The 22,911-nt window shown below is 34.5% G+C and overlaps 1 protein-coding gene across 4 annotated transcripts in view; it reads left to right on the top strand.

The window, feature by feature from the left end:
* ERBB4 (erb-b2 receptor tyrosine kinase 4) overlaps positions 1-22,911 on the top strand; it is a 1,164,764-nt gene that overhangs the window by 610,076 nt on the left and 531,777 nt on the right. For all 4 annotated transcript variants that reach the window (XM_004767012.3, XM_004767010.3, XM_004767013.3 and 1 more), the window contains exon 3: positions 20,121-20,307. In XM_004767012.3, the coding sequence (XP_004767069.1) occupies positions 20,121-20,307 (187 nt within the window). The remainder of the gene's footprint in view (positions 1-20,120; positions 20,308-22,911) is intronic.

The raw sequence follows: 22,911 nt of genomic DNA, 5'->3' as shown, positions 1-22,911 counted from the left end.
AGTCCAGTTCAGCAGTGCTCAGGAAGAGCACTCCTAGAACCACTGGGCAATAGGATAAGAAATGCCTTAATATTTAATTCAGACCTCCATTCTCAATCACTCCTAGGGGGTTTCCACAACCCTAATTGTGCAAATATAGTAAATCATAAATTGTCTTGAGAAAGACCTAATAAACACTTAGAAGGAAAAAAGTATAGAGTTTAGTACACAATTAGTATAAGTATTCTTGTACATAATAAACCATAAATGATATGCAGTGGTTTCAGGCTCTCCTCATTAAAGAAATTGAACACTTCTTGGGTAAAGAGATATTATTTGCTCAAACCTTTGGATTTCTACTTCTCTAAAATATTGCTCAGGGGCGCCTGGGTGGCTCAGTCAGTTAAGCGTCTGCCTTCAGCTCAGGTCATGATCCCAGGCAGAGATTGAGCGCCACATTGGGCACCCTGCTCAGTAGGGAGTCTGCTTCTCTCTCTCTCCCATTCTTCCTGCTTGTTCTCCCCCTCTCTCTCTGTCAAATAAATAAATAATCTTTAAAATAAAATAAAATATTGCTCAGATTCCTAGGGGCATCCAGCTCTGCTTATAATGGGATATTTTTCAAATTTTTTATTGGAGTTATTAATATCATTGGCAGTTGTCCTTAATTTTGTCACTGCTTTGCTAAAGAAAGCATGCCTTCATATACTTTTGAAATACTAGGTTATGTCAAGCTTCTCTGCATCTCTCTCTCTCTCTTTTTTTAATGTTCAGTTAGCCAGCATATAGTGCATCATAAAGTTTTGTTGTAGTGTTTAATGATTCGTTAGTTGTGCATAACACCCAGTGCTCACCCCAACACATGCCCTCCTTAATACCCATCAGCTGGCTACCCCATCCCTCCACCTCCTTCCCTTCTGTGACCCTCAGATTTTTCCCAGAGTCCAGAGTCTCTCATGGTTCTCTCCCTCTCTGATTTCTTCCCATTCAGCTTTCTGTCCCTTCTGTGGTCCTCTGCTCTATTCCTTATATTCTGCATATAAGTGAAATGACATAATAATTGTCTTTCTCTGCTTGACTTATTTCACTTAGCATAATCCCCCCCAGTTTCATCTAAATTGACGCAAGTGGTGGATATTCATCCTTTCTGATGTCTGAGTAATATTCCATTGTATATATGAACCACATCTTCTTCATACATTCATCTGTTAAAGGGCATCTCAGTTCCTTCCATGGTTTGGTGCATCCCTGTTCTGATTCAAGGATTTTGTGAGGAGAATGGAGGGGGAAAATGAACGTTGTGTCCTGCATCTGTTCTGTTTCAATATTTTAATAGTTTCAATATTTTAATAGTGCTTCTCTATTTGTATTATCTACTCTAAAGTGAAAAAAAAAAGGGAAAGAAAAAGAAAAAAGGAAGAAAATGGAAGCTTTAAGCCATTTTTTTTGCAAGAAAATATACATTATTAACTTGGGTTTGGCTTGAATTTGAATGATTCACTCACTGGCTAGAAATGTCATTTGATTTTTTTTTTTTTTTTTTTTTTGGAGGCAGAAGGATGGTAGTTATCCAATGCCCAAATGTCATTTCTTTTTTGATGGAAAGAGCAGTGTATCATTGGATAACTACTTATGTGACAAAAAAAATCTTGAAGAATAAAGAAGTAAATACAGAACTTAAGAAGTCACTACTTTTATTTACTCTTATTTGTATTGTGATTTGGAAACTACAAAACCCTCTATGGTTTTGTCACTTTATCCAATCCAATGGTCATTTGCAGTTTATGATTTAAAAATGTTCAATACATATGGACAAATGACAAATGTCTATGAGAACAAGAAATAAAATATGTTTACAACATTTTTATTAAAGACTACTTTAAAGGAATCAGAAACTGGCGGGATGAAGTATTCTGAGGCAGTCTCTACTCTGTGTATTTCATATGCCATGCTAATTCATTAAAAATGCCCTCATCTTAAGCATGCCCTTTTTTGGCTCTGACTAAAGACTCTATTAAAACTTGTGTTCTTAATATTTGTCATTGTAAAATTTGGGGGAACTGGCAAAGCAATTCCTGAAATGATGCTTCATTTGCTTCACTATCAAGCGCTAGAAAAACTATTTTTATGAACTGTGCCCCCAAACCATTCACGGTAAAAACTTGAGGGTGTTTTCATTGAAGCTTGTGCTGTACATCTGAAAAACCAATGATGCCTAAAGGAGTTTGGAATCACAAGTTTGTGAGATGAAAAAAAGAAAAAAAAAGGCAAAGAATATTCAGTTTTAAGGAGAAAGTTCAAGAAAATGACTTTTTAAAGCAATTTGACATTTTTTATTATATTACTTTAGTGTGGAAGTAAATATGCATATCCTTCATAGATTATAGGAATTTTTAAATGTGTAATTAATGTGATTTAATGTAATGACTATGTAGCCTAAATGCAGCCTAAAAATTGTTTGATATTTTATCAGTCTCTAGCTTGTTTTATATAGTTAGGATCAGTACAGGGAAAGAAAAAAAAAAGTGCATTCATATTCCAAAAGGTTAAGTAACTTTAGCCTATTATTGAATCAAAGATAAAAAATAATATATGCTATGTGTGATGATAATCTGTACATTGTTAACTAATGAATATATTACTAAGATAAAATGTGCTAATTTCATGAGAAAACAATATCACTGAATTCCAAATTATGCTAGTTTGGTTCCCTCTTCACTGTACTTTGATGCTGGATGGCATTGCATCATATGCTTGTGATTTCCAGAGCATATTTTGAATATATTCCTGGTATCTCTATCAATGAAGTGTACTTTTGATCCTTTCCTAGTGTGTTTTCTGTTTCTCTCTATCCATTTTCTTTCTTTTCCTTTTTTCCTTCCCTCCCTTCCTCTTTTCTTTCTTTCTTTCTTTCTTTATCTTCTCTTCTCTTCTCTTCTCTTCTCTTCTCTTCCCTTTCTTTCCCTTTTCTTTTCTTTTCTTCCTTTCCTTTCCTTTCTCTCTCTCTCTTTCTTTCTTTCTTTCGTAGAGAAAGAGAATGCCTAGAAAGGGTAGAGGGAGAAGGAAAGAGAGTCTTAAGCAAACTCCATGGAGCCTGGAGCCCTACCGAGGGCTCAATCTAACAACGCTGAGATCACCACCCTGAGATCATGTCCTGAGCAGAAAACCAAGAGTCAGTGGCTTAACCAACTCTGCCACCCAGGCACACCCTCTGTTGCTTTCTTAGTGAAGCTGATTTGATCATCATCCCATCATCCATGGATACTTGCCTATAAATTTTCAAGATGTTGCCATTTCTTTAGTAATTCTCCATTTTATCTACCAAGCTTGTGAATGATAATTAGAACATTGGAAGATGGAGGGGCACCTGGGTGGCTCAGTCAGTTAGGTGTCTGCCTTCGGCTCAGGTCATGATTCCAGGACCCATGTCGGGCTCCCTGCTCAGCAGGGGGGTCTGCTTCTCCCTCTCCCTCTGCCCCGGCTCCTGCTCTCTCAGTTGTTCCTTTTCTCGCATCTCTCAAATAAGAAATAAACAAAATAAGTAACTTAAAAAGTTTGGAAGATGGAAATACTTGAGCTTCTCTCTGCATTGTATCATAACTGGCTGATGTATCTCACTTCAAAGTTATCAAAATTCTTTATCACTCTGTAACACTTACATAACACTTTCTACCTTAAGTGCAACTACTTATGTTCCCACTGCAGTTCCCTATTTCATGCCAACCTTTAAGAGAGAAGATTGTTAGTTTTACTAATTGAGATAGTCCCCAAACAAAACTTAGACCTGGCACATAGCAAGCACTCATTAAATACATACTGAATGAGGGAATGAGGAATGAATGACTTAGAACAAGTTCAACAAAGTTAAGATTTTGAGTAATTGTCTCTCTAGGTGTAAAATATAGTCAGAGGAAACATTCAAGCATTTGTCCTCTTAGAATCCTATGTCAGAAGTTGAGGGTTATTAATAGAATATTCAATTCACTTAATCCAATGTAATAAATATTGAATAATTACCATATCATAAATTGAGTATGATGCTAGGTACTATACAGGAGATTGCTATTAAAAAATAAAAACAAAAACAAAACATACATAATCTGCTACGTAAAGCTCATGATGAAGACTGTGAGGCCAATAAAATTATACAAATTGTTCTAATGACCCTAAAATTCATTTTAATTCTATGAACAAATATTTGCTCTATGTCTATATCTGTATCTATATCATTATGATAATATGATAAAATTCAGATAAAATTGAGCAAAATATGTTCTGAGGCCTATAATTCTCTGAGAAATGCACAGTATTTATTTTTCAAGTAGCATTTTCAAGATTTTAATATAATACTTAAAAATATACAGACTTAAAAATAATTATCTAATGGTATCTAAGCACCTATATAAGATAAAATATTTCCAAATACCTTAAAAATATTATTTGCCTCATTCACAAAGAATAATGTTTTATTTTATCTATTTTTGTGTTTTAAAATACATTTAATATTGAAAGATTTTTTAAAATTTAGATTATTTAAATATAATGGCATTTTGCCATCTTGCTATCTTAAATATTGCCTTATACATATGAATAAAAGCAAATGCATTTATATTTAAGTTTATTAAAACATATAGAAACTAATGTCTTTAAATTATATGATGTATTCTGTGAGGGATTTTTTTCAAGTTTCAATGTTATATCAATTATTTGGAATGTCAAAATCTGTGTTTTTTTTTTTTTACTTCTGTGTTCTTTTATTACTTTTGGAAAATAGTATTGACTTTATTTTCTACTTTGCATTACCCTATCACTTAAAAAAACAAAACAAAACCAACCTGCGTACTGTTTGATTTTAGTTGTTTTTATTTGAACTCCAGTCTCTGAAGTAAAATGGAAAAGTAGAACTGTTACTTGAGGAAATATCTTTCAACACTAAAGGATTTATTCAAATATGATTATTTCAGACAAATATTTTTTGGAAGATGGCATTTTTATAGCATTGTGGTAATCAAAAGAAACTAAAGCAAAACAGATTATATTATTTACATCTATGAGTTACTAATGTTTTTGTCAGTGATTTAAACTATCACTTTTCCTTTTCAAATAAGGTATTAATTTTGTTTCTATTATAAAGATAATAGTAACATCACTCCTAATATATGTAGCAGACTTTTGGGTAAAATACAGAGAATACTGGTCTCATGTCAGAAAATGTAACAATATTTTCAATATAATCCTTCATGCCCAAAATGTTTTCATATGCTGCCTCTCTCCTCTTTCCCCTTTTCATCACACATCAGTGTCAGTAAATTTTTTTGTGGTTATACAGGAGCAATTAATTATAAAAATTAGGTAATCACCAATGGCCTTGTGTCCATTCAATATAAATATCAGTCTATGTGAAGAAAGTGCTGGATAATAGAACGAATCAAATCAGACCTATCTTTAAAAGAAAAGGTACAATGGTTATAATGGTAATTGATACTCTATGTAAAAGCATTGAGCACAGTGCTACATGTATTAATAGAGGCTCATAAAGGTACTCAGTTATAAGAATGGTAGTGATGTTAGGAAGAGTTACATTAGTAGCTGTAGTGTTGTGAATAACAGCAGCAGAAGTTAATTTGAGCAGCAGAAAAACATCCTCCTACAGAAAAGTTAATCCCCATGACCTAATTTGTTTTATCTATCTTTTCATACATGGGCACTTTCTAAAAGGAATTTGAGGTAACTGTGTCAGCTAAACAGATGTTAGCATGAATCATTCCATAAGTTTTATATCCACATGTCAGCTAGTAGAGATTGTATCAGAATATTAGGATTGGGACCTGCTTAAGGAAATTAATGTAGGATTAAAGAAGCAAGATCTAGGAGAAGGAGGTGAAATGATTTCAGGGCTCTAATTCACGAGTATTAAAGCAAATGTCACGTATGTCATTATTTTATTAATATCAGTTCCTTTCTAAGATTCTTGTAATTCGTGAACATAAAGACTTTGCACATTTTATAATTTAACATAATTCTGGAAAGTCACTTGAAATCTAGTAAATTATTTCAGAAGTTGCCAACTGAAGATTAAGTGTGATAGTTACATTAAAAGGCCTTGTAAACTGTACTGTATGTATAAACACTAGTGCTATGATGATGTTGATGAAGATGATGGATTTAGGGGTTGGAATAGGATTGAGTCAGTACCCATATTCATACTCTAAGAGATTTCTCTGCCTCTAATGCTACCTAGGAGTCACTCTTAGAAGTGTAATCCAGTGTCATCAACATTGCTTAAAGCCTGGTGTGATTAGTAAATCCATCCCCAGGAGGAAGGCAGTGAAGTTTAGTCAGAAGAGAGAAACACCGTGTATCTTTGTTGACTGGTTTAAAGGAAATGCCATAAATGAGAATTAAAAAGTGGATCACAAGCAATTGTCTATTGCATGTGCAAAAAGTTTGGAGGAGATTATTCTTTTTTTTAATTTGTTCCTATCAGAGACATTGTTATTTTTATATTTAAATTAGTTTGGTTACTGAGTACAGCATGGACACTCTAAAAAGGTATTTTTTCTAGTAAAAAATACCTTTTTAGAGGGGAAAGGGAATTATGCTTCTTTAGGAAATGGCTGGCATTGTTTGTTTATGAATTTGTTTATAACTGTAACCTCTTAGACTTAATGTTCTCGAGTTGCATTTGGCAAATTTTTTTTTTAATCAACATGTAATGTATTATTTTCATTTGGCAAGCTTTTTAACACAGTGTAAGAAAAAAAATCAATGTGGAAAGATTTGCTACCAAAAGGTTACAAAGTGAAAAAAAAAGGAAAAAGAGAACACATATTTTTGTACAGTTTACCCATGTGAATTGACATTTATTTATCAATCCAGCCACCATTCATGCAACCATCTTTGTCAGTCTGTCTGTATGACTATTTTTGTACCTGCTTATCCTTCAGGACACGTATGATAAATTTAGGTTAAGAAAATATATATTAATATAATAATATTAATTTAAATATTCATAATGTGTATCTATATAATGGATCATGTTAATAATACACTAGCAGACACTTTCACTACTTCTAGAAACCCCCCAAGGTGACTCTACAAACAATAAAACTTAATGCTTGTCTCACATTAATTAGGTCTAGAGCAGGGTTTCTTAATTTCAATACTATTGACATTTTGGACCTGAAAATTCTTTGTTGGGAGCAGAGGAGGACTGTCCTGTGCACGTATGATGTTTACTAGCATCCCAGATCTCTACTCACAAGAAGCCAATAACACCCACCCCCTTCAAGTGTGATAACCATAAATGTCTCCAGACAATGTCCAATGCCCCCAGAGTAGCAAACACCCCCAGTGCAGAACCACTGTTTTATATCTATGCAAAGAATAATCTGAACTGACACCCATAAATACATATGAAATTATAGGTGCTACATTATTTATTTTTAAGCTAAGAACATATTGAACACATGGGGGATTGCATCGGACACATGTGCCTACCATCCAGATTTAACAGACATACAGATAATAATGTTATTTAAAAGAATTTATAAAAAAGAATATGTTGATTTTGCTTCAGATAGCCAAATGCCATATACTAATAGGGAAAATTCTCTCCACAAACTTGTTCTTTTTCCCGTTAATGACAACCCCACCTACCAGGTCTCCCAAGCTAAAAACTGCAGGCATTTCCTGTTTCTTTTCTTCCTTAATCCCCATATCTAGTAAGTTACTAGAATATTTGTTATACCACCTCAGAAAGATAGCTTCAGTCTCTGCTCTGGCTATTTTGAATTCACTGCCATCATCCTCTCTCACCTGGCAAGAATTTCCTAAATTTCCTAGAAATAGGCAGATACTTCTACAAAACAAACCATAGCTTAATTTCCCTGTACGGAGCATCATTAGATCTCCATTGCCTGAAAGAGAAAACTCTGAAATCCTACATCACTTTCGTTCCAGTTAAGTCCCCAGTCCACCTCACTTCATTTTCCGTTCAGGACTTTAAGACCTGTGAACACATCAGACTTTCTTTCCCAAGGCAGTTTCCCCTTACACATGTTTCCCTGTCTGCCTAGATTGCACAAGTGTGCCTTACTCACATATTGAGTTCCCCAGTTGGACTAGAGAGAATTTGATAGCAAAGAATGCCATGCAATCTGAAATTTTTCCATTCTTCAACTTCAGATATGGAATGATAAGGCATAGACATATAAAGGGACATTCTTATGTGCTTCCTTTTTTTGCTACCTAATGGCTTCTTTTTTAAAAAATATAACCTTTATATTATAAATATAACACAGATACTGAAAACATCACAAAACAAATGCATAAAGGAGTTTTTAAAAGATTTACCCTCTTTGTAACTTCCAGTCTACTTAAGAAATTGCACTATGCTTACCACGCAAGAAACAGCTCTGTGCCCCATCTCAAACCCTTTCTTCTATAAGGGTAACCACCATCCTTACGCTCATAGAAATCTTCTTTCTTGTAGTTTCTTTATACTTTGGTGATTACCCAAGTATGCATCCCTGGATGCTATAGTTTGGCCTTAGAAGATTTTTAAAACTCTTTTAAGACTTAATTACAGGTTCCTTCTCCTTCCTCACCTCTTATAATTTTTCTGTTCAACATTGAGAATTTTCCAGAGCCTGAGTGTTATAGTTTGTTCCTCCTCCTAGAGTTCAGTATGGTTTCTCAGTCTTCTGTATTCCTCCAGATGGGCAGCTGGATCCCAACACTATCATATTCACGTTTCATCCCTTTGCAGAAGGTGGTGGCATTTGCTCAGCCAGAGGCATCAAAGGACTGGTTGTTGTCAAAACTGTCAAGGGTCTGAGATGTTAGTCTATTTACAAGCTAACAAGTTAGCCTGCCAGTTGTGTTGGCAGAAGACCCAAGACTCCATGGTATAGCAGTCAGCAGGAGCTTCATGTTTATATTGTTTCCTCTTGCCCCTGGGGACTATTCCTGGGGGTGGAGTGATTGGGAAGTGGGCACAGGTGGATACTGCACTCAAAATGGATTTGTGTCACAGTTGAGAAACTCAGGGTTTAGAACACCCTAATCTTCTAAAAGGAAATGTTAGCTAGCAAATTTGCCTTCAGCCACAAGAGAGAAGCTATCATTATTTCCCAATGCTGTTTGCTAGCTGCACATCCTTGAAGAATTTACTTTGTTTCCACCTCCATTCATAGTGGGCCCCATAGTGGTACTCGGTTCTTTTACATTAGGATTGTTTTGTCATACTTAAATCGTTCATTCATGTACAGAGTCTCAGTGGATTTTACACATCCTTATGAAAAGACCTCTAGTTTCTTGACATCTATGAGAATGCTATTTTAAACTTTTAGGAGGTTTGAGGGGCACATTTTAGCATACTTTGAGTTTAGAAATATCAGAATTGTGCTGAAGTTATTTTTGAGAGGTGTTCTGGATTAGATAATATTTTTGTCATAAAAAGGAGGATGTGATTCTTCATTTATAATTTTTCACCATGTTTCAATGAATATTACTTTCAATAGGAAATAATAATCACCAAATTTTGAAAGAAATATCTTAAAGTGATTGGGATTTTGAGCCCTGGAATAAGACATATTATTTTTATTTAAAAAAAATTTTTCTTGGAGTGCCTGGGTGGCTCAGTTGGTTAAGCCTCCAACTCTTGATTTGACTCATGTCATGATCTTACAGTGGTCAGATCGAGCCCTGCCTGGGCTCCTTGCTGGGCATGGAGCCTGCTTAAGAGTCTCTCTCCCTCTACCATTGCCCCTCCTCCACCCCACCCCACACACTGCTCTGACCCTCTGTCTAAAAATAAAAAATATTATAATAATAATTTAAAAATTAAAAATAATTCTTCCCTTTTTTATCTATGTGTTTTAGGCAAGTTATTTAACTTTATTTATCTATGCAATAGTACTTTAAGAGTTGGTGCTACCAGAATATAAGACACAAGTGCCTCACATACAGAAAACACTATATAAATAACTTCATATAATTATTACAAATAGTAAATTGTACTATTTGCATAAGGATACTTAAATATGATAGCATTTTAATTTCTAGTCTCCAAAATCCTGATCTCAATTTATGCTATTGTCTGTAGTCCTGATTGTACTTAGAGATGTCCATGCTGTATTTGTTTGAATTAAATATTAAGAACACATAAGTAACATAAGACATTGTTGTCACTGGATGACATGACTCATGCAAGAATGTATTCTTTATAAATTAATTAAGCCTTTTGCTTTCTGTTTTTACTGCCAAATATTTAGACAGATAGTAAAATGTATTTTGGCAGTCTTGTCAAATCCAAGCTTGACACTTTGGCTTTCCTATTTCTAAAATTGCTCACCCTTTTCATTTAAAAATCACAACAGACTAGTCACAAAAGCGGTCACCTCTAACTTCTGAATAATCAAAGGCCATTTCCCATATGTTTTCCAAAAGAGGCAGCTGTTGTTATACATCATTTCATGAAAGCCCATTTTCCTCCTTTAAATTTTGAGAGGGAAAAAATCTTATGAAAGCTCTCAGACATAAAACTGTTACTCTCAATTGTAGATTGAAATGGTATCAAGCAGTTTTCTCATCTAAACTTTGGTGATAAGGAGTCCTTCATATAGACATAGAGAAACATGGTTTTATACATGCTATCCAGAAGAGGCAGTGTATTGAAGAGTAAAGATTCTGGATTCAGAAAAAAAAAAAAAAAAAAAACAGAGACAACTAATATTGAAAGCCTGCTGTAAGCCAGATCTTAAGTAACTTGCAGGGATTTACTTCTCAGAATAATTAGGGAATTTACAATCTTAATATCCCCCTATTGCAGATGAAAAAACTGAGGCATAGAAGAATAAATAATTCACCCAATATAACACTGCTAAATACTAGACTATGGACCCAGGTAGTGTATTTGTTTGCCAGGGTTACCATAATAAATTACCGCAGACCAGGTGGCTTAAACAGAAATTTATTTTCTCACAATTCTGGAGTCTCAAACTCTGAGATCAAGAAATCAGCAAGGTTTTTTGCTTCTGAGGACTTTCTCACAGACTTGAACATCAATATTCTCATGTCTCTTCACACATTGTCTTCTTTGTATGTATGTCTGTGTTCTAATTTCCTCCTCTTTTTAAGTTCATCCTCATTTTAACTTAATTACCTTCTTAAAGACCCTACTCCAGGGGCACCTGGGTGGCTCAGTGGGTTAAAGCCTCTGCCTTAGGCTCAGGTCATGTTCCTGGGGTTCTGGGATAGAGCTCTACATTGGGCTCTCTGCTCAGCAGGGAGCCCGCTTCCCCCTCTCTCTCTGCCTGCTTCTCTGCCTACTTGTGATCTCTCTCTCTCTTGCTCTCTATGTCAAATAAATAAATAAAATCTTAAAAAGAAAAAAAAAAGACCCTACTCCAAATATGGTCACATTTTAAGAGAGGAGTTAGGATTTCACCATGAATTTTGAGGGATCATAGTTGAGCCCATAACAGGCAATCTGACTTGTGAACACACCTTTATGAAATATATAGCACCGATGGTTTAATTAATCAATTTTAATATCAAATATATATATGTTTGCATATATGATCTAACCATATAAAGTATTTGCAAATATTTGTATAATTATATTAACAATAATAATATGATGGTGAAATGGATCATTTTTTGAAGATCTTCAAATTTTAAGCCCTTAGGAGGGATTTGTTCCATTTTTCAGAACAAAATTAAGGTTAAATAACTTGTGGAGGTCAATAAGTAATAGAGACAAAAGTCAGACTAATACCTGTCAGACTGGAGCATCCCAATTTAATCAATGGACTACATTGCCCTAAGCAGTTTCGTTTTCTATGGATGAAAATGCTCATCACATGTGCAATGTATATAAAATTCACAACACTTGGGACACCTGGGTGGCTCAGTTGGTTAAGCAGCTGCCTTCGGCTCAGGTCATGATCCCAGTGTCCTGGGATCAAGTCCCACATTGGGCTCCTTGCTCAGCTGGGAGCCTGCTTCTCCCTCTGCCTCTGCCTGCCATTCTGTCTGCCTGTGCTCGCTCTCCCCCCACCCCCGATAAATAAATAAAATCTTTAAAAAAAAAATTCACAACACTTTAATTCATATGTAGGCTCAGTTGTATAAAAATGCTGACAACTAATAATTTCTTTTTGATTTAAGTTGTATCTATAATTAATCAAAGTTTAATTCAAAGGTCTCCAGATACTCTTACTATTTTGCATTTATGCAGTGTATCTAATTTCAGTTAAAATTCAATTCCCTAAATCATTGAAGCTTGATGTGGATATCTGATGGGGAAAAAAATGAATGCAATACTATATTTTTAAATAGTTAGAAAAGAGTATAAAATGTCAATTTAGAATTCAGGTTTAAAAATGTAGACCTATCTGTATAAAAACATGGAAAAGGAAAAAAACTATATACATATACACACACAACGTATATTTTTTTAAAATTATAAGAGATAATGAAATTTTTAGCAGTACATTTTTTTTAATATAAAGACAGTTAAAATTGAGATTTGTAGATTATTATGTAAATGAATCTACAAAGGCTCCTTATTTAACTTGTGGTAACTAATTAATATAGCAAGTCTATGATACAGGGATATTGCTGACCTAAAGTCAGGAGATGAAGGGCCAATTGGGATTGGAGGCCTGACGCTGGCCTGTTAAGAACTCTCTGGCCAGCTAAGGCAGATAACAAAGGACAGAGGAAAAGATGGTAACTTTGGGAGAGTTAAGTTGTTCTCTTTTCAGTACAACTAAGGTTTCACGATTAGGGTTAAAAGCTGGCTAAGTGGCTAGTGATGATGAATGAATGGCCTGTAGATTCTTAGAAAGCTAAGGATTATAATAGTACTAGCTCCCAAAAGATGCTCATAGTGGCTGAGAGTTAGCAGTTTTGCTGGGAAGAATTGGATTAGATTCTCCGCCTACACCCCCAGTATTATTTCATGCCATGTAAAATGAGCATGAATTCAACTCTGCCACAGTCAGGTACATGACATTTCCCATTGCTCTATTTTCCCAGATCTAATCAGATCAGACTTGAGTTCCTGCTTGCCAGGGTAGCATAACCCCTGGAGTTGTAAGGCACCTGGGAAAACTGAAAGCAAGATTCCAAAGCCAAATATGTCACTGCATTTGGAGATATCATATGGGAATGAGGTATATAGTCAGTCAGTCCCTATCTCTACATGCAGCAAGAGTATGTAATGTTTGCTATATGCTTATTAATTATTTCCCAGTAAGTTTCTTAATATTGTGTCATAGTTAAGAATGTTCTCTACTTTAGAAATTCCCAGTCTTGCTGTAAGGGGCAGGGACAAAAATTAATTGCCTAGGGAAACTTAATGGAAAGCCTTAGTGATAGAGAGGTTACGATTTGCTACTACATTTGTCACTGTCAGAGAACACATAAATTCTATAGTCGTTACCAGCGGAAAGGCTTTCCTCCCCTCCTCCCCATAGTTCTCTGCTCCTTACTCTTCTCTGTAATACTACGGATTTAATTTCAAGTCTACTGATCATAAGTAATCACTGTTTTATTTGTGGAGGTCTTGACCAATGGAATATGTTCGTATTATTTGAGGATGTTAGCTAATGGGATATGAGGTCGTAAGACACTGGAGAGGAAGCTAAGAATTCAGCACGGTTTTGACTTGCTACAGGCGGTGTTAACAAGAGGGAATGGGTTTATTTTCAAAGGAAGGGTTAAAGAAAAACATCTAACAAACATGGATTTGATGCATAATTTGAGTAGCAAAAAATCTAGGAAACAGAGTTTTATACACATAACCAAAAGCATATAATTGCTTTGAATGTGTATAACATTGTTCCTAAACACTGATTAAATACTCAGAAATTGTGAGGTTTTACAATCACTTAAATCTTAAGTAGATGAAGGATTATTTAAGGAGCTACTCACTATTCTCACTAGGAACAAATTAGAGAGAACCAACTAAAATAAAAGATAAGGATATTGTGTCAAATACCAAAAAAGAAAAATATTAACAGTTGTTGTAAGAATTGTGAAATGAAATAGAGATTTAAAAATAATAAAGATTGAGTTTTCTTGAATGATCTGCAGGTAAGGAACAGTGAAGCAGTCCAATCTCTTCTTATCCTTTATTGAATGACATCCTTTGAAAATCCTGGAAACATTATAATTTCAGATTTCATATTTTTTCTTAAAACATTTTATGGAAGAACAGTTGTAAACTTCTATTCATGCATTTTTTCTGGATTTATTGCTAATATGGATATAGTGCTAATATGAGAAGCTGGTCAACTTTCTTTCTTTCTTTCTTTTTTTTTTTTTTCCATTCTTTTGGTTTCCATCATCAAATGCCCTAAGCAGAACAAATCATCCCTTCGGTTAGAAAAGTTTTGAAGCATTTAAGGTTTTAATGATCTTCAATTATATTCACTTTTTGAGCAAAGAAGCTGTAGAAGCATACATTGACAATGGAAATCCATCAGTTTTAGACAGCAGAAACTTATACCACAAGAGAGAGATATGTCTTTAGGTAGGTATTCACTCTTCAGTTGACAAAATAGGCAGTTTCTTGGAACAAAACGTACTGAGCCAGAACTAGAGTCAGGATTTTCTTTTTGTTGGGGTATGCTGATGATTTCTACTTACCACTGTGGTCCTTGGGCACAAGTCATGATTATGTTGTTGAAACAATGTTTTTTACTAGCAGACATTTTATAAAACCATTTTCAATGGAAAATAATACCTAAAAAGGCCATAAACATTGTTTTCTACTTTTCAATTCTAGTGCATTCAACAGCAGTTACTGAATGTCTGTTCAGTGCCAGAGTCTGTACTAAAGGCTATAACATACACAGAAACCATATAAGGAACCAGTTCTGTAATTTAGGAGTAAAAATTACAAGATGAAGAGGCAAGATATAAAAAAAGATATAAAGCAGGGGAGGGCCTGGGTGACTCAGTCAGTTGAGTGTCTGCCTTTGGCTCAGATCCTAATCCAAGAGTCCTGGGATAGAGCCCCAGGTCTGGCTCCCTGCTCAGTGGGGAGTCTGCTCCTCTCTCTTGCTCTCCCTCTGAACCTCTCCCTCTGCTCATGTTCTCTCTTCCTCATAAATAATTAAATAAAATCTTAAAAAAAATAAAAGATATAAAGGTTACATAATAAAGATTAAAGACAATGTAATAATATGTATAATTATTATTTTCAAATCACATAGTCTACTGATAGTTTGGGTTATTATCAGAAATAATAACATTTATAATAGATACATCTATTGAACATTTACTGTTTGCCTTTAAATAGTTTTCTTTTTTTTAAGATTTTATTTATTTATTTGAGAGAGAGCAGGGAAAGGAGCAGAGGGAGAGAGATAAGCAGACTTCACGCTGAGCAGGGAGCCTGATGTAGGGCTTAGTCTTAGGACCCTGAGATGATGACCTGAGCCAAAATCAAGAGTTGAAGCCTTAACTGACTGAGCCACCCAGGTGCCTCCCTCCAGACACTTTTCTTATATCTTCCAATCCTTATAAAATCTTTTTAATAGAGTTGTTGCTATCTTTTATTTCAAGATAAAGAAACTGAGGCTCAGTGAGAGCAAACAATTTTAACAAGACTGCATAACCAGCAAGTGTGAAGCCTAGTAAGTGTGAACTCTTTTGAGCTCAGCTTTGCTTGGCAGTTGAGCCCACATTTCTCACCATTATTCTGAGGGTCTAATTAAACTCAGTTTCTAAATCAAGTTGGAGCTAATGGTAAATGTGTTAAGAAGAATGATAGACACTATGACATACTCTAGGCGAAAGACTGATTACAGCCTCCATCCCCAGTGTTTATCTTTGTGTTATCACTGTACTTTGGAGCACTTGTTAATTACTGTATACAAGCTAAAAGATAAATTGTCTTTATAATGACTGAAAGAATTTTACTTTTTAGACCAAATGATATTAGAAAATATTTTTGATCTTTCTTCTAAGAACACAAAGGGATTTGAGTTCAACCATTAGAATAGTGATTGAAGGAGGATTTGTAGGGTTCCAAGGGTAGACTATTCCAGGCAAATGCAATTTTAAACAAATGTGGTATGCAAATAATACATGCCACTGTTGACCTTTCACCTCTTTTTTTTCTATTTCCCTAAGCATTTATCTCTTTAATCCAAAATACTCAGTGTCCCAGGAATGCCTACAGTGGCTTAGAGTTCCCAGTCCAGTGCCAGATATGAATGGTTTCATAGGTTCCTTGAACCTTCATCCACTTAATGGACCCTTTGCTCCATAGGTTTCTACTTTTCTAGATGATTAGTGTTAGCAGGTTCATTCCTAAGAATTGTGGCACCTGGGATGAGAGTATAAATGAAGGTCTATATATTTTGTGTCATTATTATTTATTTTAAATAAAATAATTATTATTAAAATATATAACCTCCCACTATGACAGAAATATCTTTCTAATAACTTGGATGGCCGGGTGAAATGTTAAAATTTTTGGAATCCTCAGGAGTATGGTAGCATGGAGAGAGATGGACTCCAGCCTTTAGCCCCTCCTCTAACCAGTTCTTTAACCAGTATTATAGGAAGCTCTGAGCAGAGTGAATGGACCCTTGGCCTGTACTTTTAGCATCTATGTATTTTCCACTCACACATCTGTACCTGGACCACCTATCCTTGCTTGGTATATGCTTAGGCATATACCAAGTGGTGCATTATTAAAGTGGTGGCACAGTCCCCTGACTGGGGAAGAGAACTGGAAAGATGATATCATGGGATCTAGAGGAGGGATTAGGGCAATTTGGGAGTGAAATTCTGGGATCAAAGGGGTTTGGAACATGGGTCTTCTCTAGAGAAAAGGAATGCAGGCTCCAGATGGGCACTTCTCTTGACTCTATGGATTTTACCAATAATTGGTGAAGGTATGGGCAGAGAAAAGCAAGAGTGCTCAGCAAATATTTATTGGTGTCTCACTATGTGCCTGTATTGTTGTGGTCACATAAGACACAAATGAACAAATGAAAGTGCTTACCCTTGCAGAGCTTATATTCTGAGAATGGGAGAGACAGGCTATAAATACTAAATATAATAAATATATACACTATATAGTAAATTAGAAAGTGAGAAATACTATAGGGACAATAAAAATTCAAGCAGCAAGTTTGTGAGGATTGTTAGTTAGCATTGTCTTCCACTGAGACAGATTTGACAGAAAACTTGAAGGCAGCGAGGAAATTAACCAAAAAGGTAATAAAAGGGAAAGAAACTCGGGACTTTAAGAGTATACTGAGCACTTGGAACGTTAGAAGAACAAGGAAACCAGCAAAATTGGAATAGAGTAGACAGTAGAGTAGAAAGGTAGAGAGTTAAAGAAAAAGTTACAAAAAGAATTGATATATGATATACATCATATAATATTGCACTGTGCAACAGAAATGTAGTGACAGCCATAAAAAAATAATTTTAAATTTCCATGTAGCCATAACAAAAATGTAAAAAGAAAGGTTAAAATGAACTTTATATTTTTTAAGATTTTATTTATTTATTTGACAAAGATCACAACTAGGCAAAAAGGCAGGTGGAGGGTGGGGGAAGCAGGCTCCCTGCTGAGCAGAGAGCCAGATGTGGGGCTCGATCCCAGGACCTGAGATCATGACCTGAGTTGAAGGCAGAGGCTTAACCCACTAAGCCACCCAGGTGTCCCTAAAATGAACTTTAATAATGCATTTTATATAGCTCAATTTATCTAAAATATGATTTCAACATGGAATCTTTAAAATATCTCATTTCAGTTCACAACAACTTTACATTGCAATTACTCAATAGCCACATATGGCTAGTTGTTGTAGCATTAGGCAGAACAGATAGATTTGGACTCATTCGTGAAAGAATTTTGTCTGTTATTTTAAGTGACTTGGGAGATGTTTCAGGGCTTTAAGATTTGGAGTGTCATGGTTTGATTTACATTTAAAAACGATTGGGGGGCGCCTGGGTGGCTCAGTGGGTTAAGCCTCTACCTTAGGCCCAGGTTATGATCCCAGGGTCCTGGGATCGAGCCCCATGTCGGGCTCTCTCCTTGGCGGGGAGCCTGCTTCTCCCTCTCTCTCTACCTGCCTCTCTGCCTACTTGTGACCTCTCTGTCTCTCTCTGTCAAATAAACAAATGAAATCTTTAAAAAAAAAAAAACAAAAAACGATCGGGACACCTGGGTGGCTCAGTCCATTAAATGTCTGCCTTTGACTCATGTAATTATCCCAGAATCCTGGGATCGAGCCCAACATCAGGCACCTTGCTTAGTAAGGAGACTGCTTCTCCCCTGCTTATGCTTGCTCTGTGTCTCTCTCTCTCGCTTGCTCTGTGTCAAATAAATAAAATCCTAAAAAAAAAATAAAAACAGGTCCAAGGGCATCTGGGTGGCTCAGTTGGCTAAAGCATAGACTCTTAAACTCTTAATCTCAGCTCAGGTTTCAGTCTCAGGGTCATCCATTCAAGTATTGCACATTGAACTCCATGCTGTGCATGGAGCCTACTTAAAAAATTAAAAAATAAAATAAATAAATAAAAATATCAGGTCCAGCCTTAACTGAGAATACATAATAAGGAATCAAAAGAATTAGAAATAGGGAGACCTATAGAAATAGGGAGACCTATTCCTTGATAAAGGAATCATAATGCCTCAGATGATAGCAGTGGTTGATATAAGAGGTGATTGAATTGCTGATCATTTTAAAGGTAGAACAAATAGGATGGATTGGATTTGGTGTGCAAGAGAGGAGTCAAGAATGACCCCAAGACTTTGGCCAAAATAATAAGGATGGATTGACCACAACTGAGATGAAAAAGGCTGTTGGAAGGTTGGGGCAAGGAAGATGCGTATTCAGATATGCGTAGGAGTATCTGAGAAGTCTATTAGCATTCAGGTGAAGATGTGGGGTAGGCAGTTAGATAGGAATCTGGAGTTTAGGGGACAGGTTGGAAGTAAGAGTTTGGAGATCATCAACCTTGAAACTAGATAAGGTCACCAAGGGAATGAGAGTAGATAGAAAAGACAGTACCAAGGATTGAACACAGGAACATCGAAATTAAGAGGTCTATAAAGACATGAAATTGACATTAAAAGAACATAAAACATTTTACCACCTCTGCATTTTATATATATATATATACATATTTTTATATTTTTGTGTTTAATATATTTATATATTATATATTCAATTTTATATATTTATACATTATATACTTATTTATATTTAATTTTTTAAAACCTTAATACATGCTGTTCATAGCTGTCACAATGTAGGTTATTTTACTGAAAAACTAACTTTAAATGAAACCTAAGGGCTTTTTTTGTGATTTTCTTTAAAAGGTACTATAAACTTTCAAGTAATTAATTTATGCTATGTTAAACAATAAATAGTAAAAATAAAAATTGTGACTGTAGGTAAGGGTGCTGGGTTGCGCAGCTGCTTAAATGTCTGCTTTCAGCTCCGGTCCTGATCTCAGGGTTCTAGGACTGAGCATCAGGAGGGAGGCGAGGGGCTCCCTGCTCAGCAGGGAGTCTGCTTCTTCCTCCTCCTCCCCGTCCCCCTGTTCTCAATCTCTCTCTGCTCTGAAATAAATAAATAAAATTTTTAAATTTTTTTTGTTGTAATTAAATTAGAGGTTATTATCAGTCTTTAATGCATATTGTTTATTATATTTGTGTTTCCCTGAGACATATATGCTAACTGTCTTTGCTAATGATAGCTTTAAACATCAGTATAGCAGTTTAAAATATGTCTCGTGGTCTACAGACTGATGCAGCTTTGTTTTACTTGTGATAAGCTTGCTTCTTATAAAAACTTTGGATGATATCTAGGTGTTCTTACCTCATTTTAGTCTGTTGAAAATGAGATATTTATTCCTTTAATTATATTCAGATTCTAGTTATGAAGAATGTTTTATAAATGAAATCCATTATTTTACTATAACCACATTCATGACTTTTTTAAAGAGTACAATTCATACTTCAAATGAGAATGTAACCTTTTGTTTTCTTGTATTATCAAGGTAACTATTTACAATATAATGGGGAAATTAATGTACTGACAAATAATCTCTATTTTTTTTTTTAACAAAGGCAATTGTTTTTGTCTTTTCAGTCTATTCGAGAAGTCACAGGCTATGTGTTAGTGGCTCTTAATCAGTTTCGTTACCTGCCGCTGGAGAACTTGCGCATTATCCGTGGGACAAAACTGTATGAGGATCGATATGCCTTGGCAGTATTTTTAAACTATAGAAAAGATGGGAACTTTGGACTTCAAGAACTTGGACTGAAGAACTTGACAGGTAAGGAAAACATACAAAATTGGAAATACGCTCTCATTATCAACTTAAATGCAATAAACATACACATATGTGTGTATGGTTACTGTGGTGTGTGTTATACTGAGGAACACCATAAAGCATTTAAGTATCTAGTCTTTATTCATTTCATGGGAAATAATGACTTGTGATGCCCTTGCTTTTATTTACAGATATTGTTAAGTGTAGTCTGAAAGATACCGTAATACTGTATCTCAGCTGAACAGAAGTACACTCTGAGGAAATGCTCAGTGACTGAAAACTGAGATAGGAAGCAGGTTTAAGAATGCTCTGTTTGGTGGTCTCAGGTGAACAGTGGACCGTATCATCAAATCTCTGCAATAAATAACACCATAACCTTCACTTTCGTTAGAGCTCAGTAAATACACAGCCTTTATATCTAGTTAAACTAATCTAGTTTTTTGCACAGTCCCTTATTTTTGGAAAATGTACCTTGATTTATTAATTTAGTTTTGATTTATCTTATTCAGTAACTCACTAAATGTCATCAGAAATTCTTTCTTAAAACATTTCAATATTATTATTGGTTTTTCCCCCTTAAGATTGGAAAAAGGTAATTGCTGACAACCTCAACTTACCAACTTGCTGCAAAAAAACAAAAACAAAAAAACACACCACTTTGTGGAAATTTGTTTTGAAAGCTGGTCCTGGCAATCTTGCAGATAACCTTTCAGTCCATATAGTTGATAGCTCATATAGGCTATCATAGGAGGTTTGGTACAAGGTTTCTAATCAAGAGTTTTGCTATGTATGCCTGTAATCAAGTAGTGCTAATTAGTAATTAATTATCATCTCACAGTGGGATAAAGGAGTTTAAACTATTAATTTAGCCTAAATTAATATCATCTATATTTTGCATCAAAAGACATAGTGATTTTATGTGTGTTTGAGTCCACTTAGTGGTAATGTTTCTTGACATTAAAAATTATAATTTTTAGAGGTATTGCCTCAAAATATTAAGTAAAAATAACATTGATATTGTCAGGTTACTAAAATTATTTGTTTCTTTAATTTATAGTGGGTATAAGATATTTCAAGTTAGAAATTGCATCATTTTAAGTTAGAAATAGAAATAGCTTCATTGTTAGCCAGACATGTAAGCTAAAATTGGATATTTTGGATGAAGAAAGAAATGCTGATTATGTTATTTATTTTGGATATGATTGCTATAGAATTGATGGCATAATGGTAAATGAAAATTATTCAGAATTTGTAGATTCCTCCATTAACATTTTACTTTTTTGTTCTTTTCTTCCAAACTCTGCTCTTACTAAAGAGCAGAGTTTTTGACTAAATTGCTACTTGCATGAAAATAATGATAGGAAGAATTTTAGAAATGGAATGGATAGAGAAAAATTGAATGATTAAAGTGAAGAGTCTAAAAATAATATAATCTGGTTAAAATTTACATAGGAATAATTATGGTTTATTAAATGATCATCATCTATTTATAGTAAAGAAAAAATGAATACATTTTAAACTTTTTACAATATTTGAGTTATGTTATTATTCCATAATATTTGCTATTTGAATAATCTTTTCAACCCAAAATAATCAATCTTTAAAGAGCTCACTTATTTATTTTTACATCTAACATTAGTACTACTCAAATATTTTGAAGTTATTCAATCAAAATTATGCCCATTTAAACATACCTTATTTATTGAGTGAGCTCACACCATTATTGCTTAAGTTCATGACAGCTTGTGTCATACCAGAATACAACACTGTAATTTCAAGAACATTATTCCCTATTCTACAAGAAAATCTTATAATAATTTGTGTATGTGTGTGTGTGTGTGTGTGTATAAAATAAGTGACTAACTAACTAATAAGTGGCTAAGTAACTAATAAGTGGCTAAGGAATGAATTGATTGTTCAGAACAGAAAATGCATTTGTTCAAGAGATATTATTAATTTATTTTTGAACATAAACAAAAGTGCAATAAAATAAACGGTGGAAAATCTAAGCAACTTAGAAATTGTCCAGATATCTTAACATATTTATCAGGTGGCTGAGAATTACAATTGAACATCATCCCAGCATCATTGATCTTACTCTAGGTGATTAAAATCAATAATGTTAACTCCAATTTTGAATATCAGAACTCACACAATAAGCATGATTCTATTTGTGTGTTAGAATACATGGGGAAGGGTAAGAGTTCACTGTACATAGCGGAATTGGGGAAGAAATTTGCTTGATAGTTGTATCTTAAAGAGCCAATTGTTCTAGGTAACCTGGTAAAATAACCAGCAAACATTGCAATTCACTTCAGATAAGATTGTTTTCATATTTTGGAAAGGTAATTGTTCTATCTTGTTTGTTTATATGCTATGCAAAGCAAGCGGATAAAAATTTAAAACAGTTTTAGGGTTATATTAAGTGTAGGGCTACAGGGTTAGCCCTAACTTTAGGGCTGTCTTATATAATATGAAGGGGAATAGAAAACCCGCTGAGTAGTCAGATACCTCACTATTTAACTGTCCTAGTGAATTAAAATGTTTAACTTCATTCTTAAAAATAAATAAAATAAAATAAAAAAGTAAAATAAAATAAAATAATAA

Source organism: Mustela putorius, unplaced genomic scaffold, assembly GCF_011764305.1.
Source record: "Mustela putorius furo isolate JIRA1106 unplaced genomic scaffold, ASM1176430v1.1 tig00000275_pilon_pilon_pilon, whole genome shotgun sequence".
Taxonomy (NCBI): Eukaryota; Metazoa; Chordata; class Mammalia; order Carnivora; family Mustelidae; genus Mustela; species Mustela putorius.
Note: the sequence above shows the minus strand (reverse complement) of the source record. Positions and strands in the feature narration are given on the sequence as shown.